Here is a 4,891-nt window from a genome sequence, read left to right on the forward strand (position 1 = left end):
AATTGACCGGGACCAAAAGGGTATTTACACTAATTTATTATTTGAATTGTAAAATTCAACTCAACTCGAAAAAATCGAATAACTCAATTCGATTAACTCGAAATTCAAATTTCTTTCGGGTTTTTTAAATTGAGTCGAGTTTTGCTCACCCCTACTACCAACCCTCCCTCTCTTCGTCCTAACCCAAAACCCAAGTTTGGGTATCTATACTATAATTAAGATTTTGTCTGAGTTGATGTCACCCATCAACTGAATCTCGACTCAATCCTAAAGTTATTAAAAGCCCCCCTTAAGAAAACAATAGATATTATTTTGAGAGCAATTTTACCTTTTTATATAAAATCTAGAAATTTCATATATATGATAGAATTTGAATCCAAAACATTATAATTTTTAGCTTGAAGGGTCGAAAAGGCTCTTAGTAAAAAAAAAACTCAATTAAACCCTTAAAAAAAACTTCACCTTATTAAGCTCTCAATGACTGAAAAAAATCTAGAAAGTTGATGTAACAACTAAACTGAGATAAATTTCAAAATTATACGCGAACTTTGATTTAATGTACAATTGTATACATGAACTTTAATTTGGTACAATTATATACATGAAGCTCTAATTGTGGTTTAAATGTATACTTAAAATTTTAATTTTGATTTAATCATGCACATTTAAAGAAATAAATACATCAATTTATTTTTATATTGGATAAATATAATTATTTATGTGTGCAATATATAAACATAAAATGATGTTATATCAATAATTGTGTTAATAATTTACAAGAATTGGATCAAATCAAAATTTCTTGTATAAAATTGCACAAAATCAAAATTCATGTATACAATTGCACATTAAACAATAGTTCATGTATAGTTTTGGTATTTATCCCAACTAAACTATATGATTAGAGATATGAAATTTTGGAAAGTTGAGCATAAAATTGTGACGTTTGAAATTATAGGGACTAAACTATAAAAAATTCAAAACATGAGTTTTAGGTCTTATTTATATGATTTGAGAATTTAAGATTCTGAAAACAGAATGTGAAATTTTAATGGTTCGAAAATCAGGGACTAATTTATAAAAATTTGAATTGTAGGGACTAAACATTCAAATAAAATTAGAAGTTGAGGCGTTCGTCATTGATTTGGGAAATCGCATTATATGAAATCACTAGCGTCTAAGAAATTCAACAACAAGTGATTTCTATGTTTTCATTAAAATTGAATTTTATTAATTTATTTGTTGAATTATTATTTGTCACTAAACCCGAATCCGATCTAGGGTAAAAGAAAAAACATGTCTAAAATTTTATTGAGACTCGATCCAAACACGATTGGATCCATGATCGTTTTTATTTGTCATCGTCTCAAACCAATAATTTAAAATAAATATAAATTAAATTATTGTTAATTAAGTATTTGCCATACATAATCTTCAACTTTATTTTTAAAATAATCAAAAATAAATTTTAAATATTCATAAATTATTTTATTTAAGGGTAACGATTTTTTAGTCAAATTATGCTATGAGATCTTGTAGTTTGTGTAAATTGTGAATTTAGTACCTCTATTTTAATTTGATCAATTTTAATTTTTGTACTTTTAGAATTTTCAAATTTTAATCCCAACCCAATAATAATAGTTAAATTTGTTTGGTAAAATGATGTTTTTTGTCCTATTTTATGCGTAAAGTTATAGATTTAGCCCACATTCATTAATTGGATCATTCTTAGTGATTATATTTTTTGAATTTCAAAATTTTAGTCAACGATAATCGTTAAATCTATTAACTTTTTTTTGTGTGTAATATGTGAAAATAACAAATAACATAGTATTGCACATGTGATAATATATTTTACATATTGAATTTAAAAATAACAAAACTTAACTTGATGAATTTAATAATTATCATTTGGTTAGGATTAAAATTTTCAAATTCTAAAAGTAAAAAAAAGTAAAAAAGAATAAAATTAAACAGGTCTTCAGCTTACACAAAACATAGGGTCTAATAGCATAAATTAACACAAACCTCCTAGGTTGTCTTCAACTAGATATTTCTTAAATTTAAGTTGTCCTTTTCCTATCAAAAAAGATTAACATGTCGTAGTGATAAGACATGACTAGGTGAAAATGAAAGACCAACAAAAGTCTGTTTCAACAAATACACAAGAAATTTATTGTTTCATCATTGTTCCAAGACACCTCTCTTCAAAAAAAGAAAGAAAGAAAATAAACAATGCAAGAGACGATCGTCCTTTACCCATCGCCCGGATTGGGCCATGTGGTGTCAATGGTGGAGCTTGGCAAACTCATCCTTCACCACTACAACAACCGATACTCCATCACCATCCTCCTTACCACTGGCTTTTGGGACACCCCAACCATCATCTCTTACATCAATTCCGTCTCCCAAGCCTTCCCATCTATCTCCTTCTTTCGCTTCCCTTCCATCTCCATTGACCTATCTCAAAACTGCAGCTGTGCCGCCATTGCCTTCCACTTCATAAGCCTTCATGCACCCAACGTCCTCCATTCTCTTCAACAAATCTCCAAATCTTACAAAATCTCTGCTTTCATCATTGATATTTTCTGCACTTCGGCTTTATCTATGGGAAAAGATCTTAACATCCCTACTTTTTACTTCTTTACCTCTGGTGCTTCTACCCTTGCTGCTTTCCTTCAAATCCCAAAGCTTGATAAACAAACCTTTGGAAGAAGCTTCAAAGATCTGCCCAACATGGTCTTCCATTTTGAGGGTGTCCCATCGTTGAGAGCTGTACACATGCCTGAACCTTTACTTGATAGAGATGATCCAGCTTATCATGATTGTATGTACTTCATGTCAAGTCTTCAACAATCAGATGGAATCATAGTCAACACTTTTGAAGATCTTGAACCCATTTCCATTAAGGCTATTGCTAATGGTTTATGCCTTCTTGATGCTCCAAGGACTCCACCAACGTTCTACATTGGACCTTTGATTTCCCCAAGTAAACATGAAGCTGAAAATGACTATTGTTTATCATGGCTAGAGAAGCAACCGAGTCAAAGCGTAGTGTTCTTGTGTTTTGGAAGCCGTGGGACGTTCTATCCTCCCCAAGTTAAGGAAATAGCCAAAGGGTTGGAAAATAGTGGGCAAAGGTTCTTATGGGTTGTAAAAGATCCACCCAATCATGAAAAGGCTAAGCAAGCTGAAGATAACCCTGATGTGGATTTAGACAGTCTTTTACCAGAAGGATTTATGGAGAGAACCAGAGATAGGGGTTTGGTTGTGAAGTCATTTGCGCCACAAGTAGCAGTGTTGAACAAGGACTCAATTGGTGGCTTTGTGACTCACTGTGGGTGGAACTCGGTATTGGAAGCGGTGGTGGCTGGGGTGCCTATGATTGCATGGCCTTTATATGCAGAGCAACACTTGAACCGGAACATTTTGGTTGAGGATATGAAGATGGCTATTCCGGTGGAGCAAATGGAGGGGGATGGGTTTGTGAGTGGAACTGAGTTGGAGAAACGAGTGAGAGAGTTGATGGAATCAGAGAAGGGTGAGGAGCTTAGAGAAAAGAGCAGGAAGATGAAAGAGAAGGCCTTGGCTGCCATGGGTCCATCAGGGTCTTCTACTAAAGCACTTACCAAGGTGGTTGAGTTATGGAAGTAAGGCTGAGGCCGGTGTTTCTTCTATTGGTCTCTTACAAGGTCATTAGATGTGGTGTGAGGAAGGCAGTCACTAATGGATCTACTGTTTTTATATTAGTATTAGTATGTATAGGTATCCATATCTAGCTTCTTCTTTTTTTTTTAATATTTTATATACAAATAATAATGAAATAAGGATTTGGTTGAAGTGATAAACAATATTTTAAAATTGTAGCATGAATTCAAATCTCACAGCATATAAATTTTAAGATAAAAAAATTATCAATTATATTCACAAATATAATTTTTCATTAAATAAATTCAAAGTAAAAGTTATTCCATAAATCAACAAAATCATAATAATCAACAAAATCATCTCATATTATGTAATATAATAACTCATAATTCAACAAAATTAAAATAAATAATAATAATCAAAGGCGAATCCGGAGGCTGATAGGGCCTCAGCCCCGGCCCCTAAAATAGAATTATTGTTTTGATTTTTTGAAAAAATTTAAAATTTAAAATTAATAAAAATAAAATTATACTTTGACCCTCCTAAAATTATAAAAATTAATTTAATTTTTTAAAAATTATAAAGATATAAACTATTAAAAATTAAAATTTCACTTACCCTAAAAATAATTTTTTAACTTAGTCTCTCGGAGCAAGACAGTTAAATAAAACATGGTAAAAATAAAACATGGTAAAGTGTTCATTAGAACAATTGAAGAAGGCAAAAACAATGGCAACCATTGTTGCGTGGCGCTCTTTCTTTATCCTCAAACTCCTCCTTGGGCCAGCGTCTCTCAATTCCTCCTCTCTCCCCTCTTCATGTAAGTTCTTTTGTTTTTCCTCTCAATTTCTTTTACCTCACTGTTTGCTTCAATTTACACAAATTTTCTTGTTTATTTCAGTTCATAAGGTTATATAGAAATGGGCGTTTCACATTTTTCACTCTTTTGCCTTTGGATTTCTTTTGACCAAGTCTAAAGCAACCTGCTTTATTCTTTTCGTGTTCAAAGGATAGAACTTTTTGTAAGGTAAAAGGATTGTATGATATTATGATTTTATGTCAACTTTATCCTTTTTTAATAAGGGAATGATAAATTAATTTTTTTTCTCTTAATATTCAATATTTTTAGTTGTATTTAAATTTTTCAAGAAGAAAAAGATGAATATCTGGTAGAAAAATTTGATTTGCAGTTCTCTTATTAGAAAGGAATAAAAATAACGTAGAAGTACAATTTCATACAACC

At 31.2% G+C, this 4,891-nt stretch overlaps 1 protein-coding gene across 1 annotated transcript; it reads left to right on the plus strand.

The window, feature by feature from the left end:
* Nucleotides 1-1,950: 1,950 nt before the first annotated feature.
* Nucleotides 1,951-3,840, plus strand: LOC107930943 (UDP-glycosyltransferase 88F5). The gene has a single exon (XM_041104940.1). It carries the CDS (start codon nucleotides 2,236-2,238, stop codon nucleotides 3,652-3,654), a length of 1,419 nt encoding a protein of 472 aa, XP_040960874.1. The 5' UTR covers nucleotides 1,951-2,235; the 3' UTR covers nucleotides 3,655-3,840.
* Nucleotides 3,841-4,891: the final 1,051 nt, after the last annotated feature.

This window comes from Gossypium hirsutum, chromosome D11 (genome assembly GCF_007990345.1).
Source record: "Gossypium hirsutum isolate 1008001.06 chromosome D11, Gossypium_hirsutum_v2.1, whole genome shotgun sequence".
Lineage (NCBI taxonomy): Eukaryota > Viridiplantae > Streptophyta > Magnoliopsida > Malvales > Malvaceae > Gossypium > Gossypium hirsutum.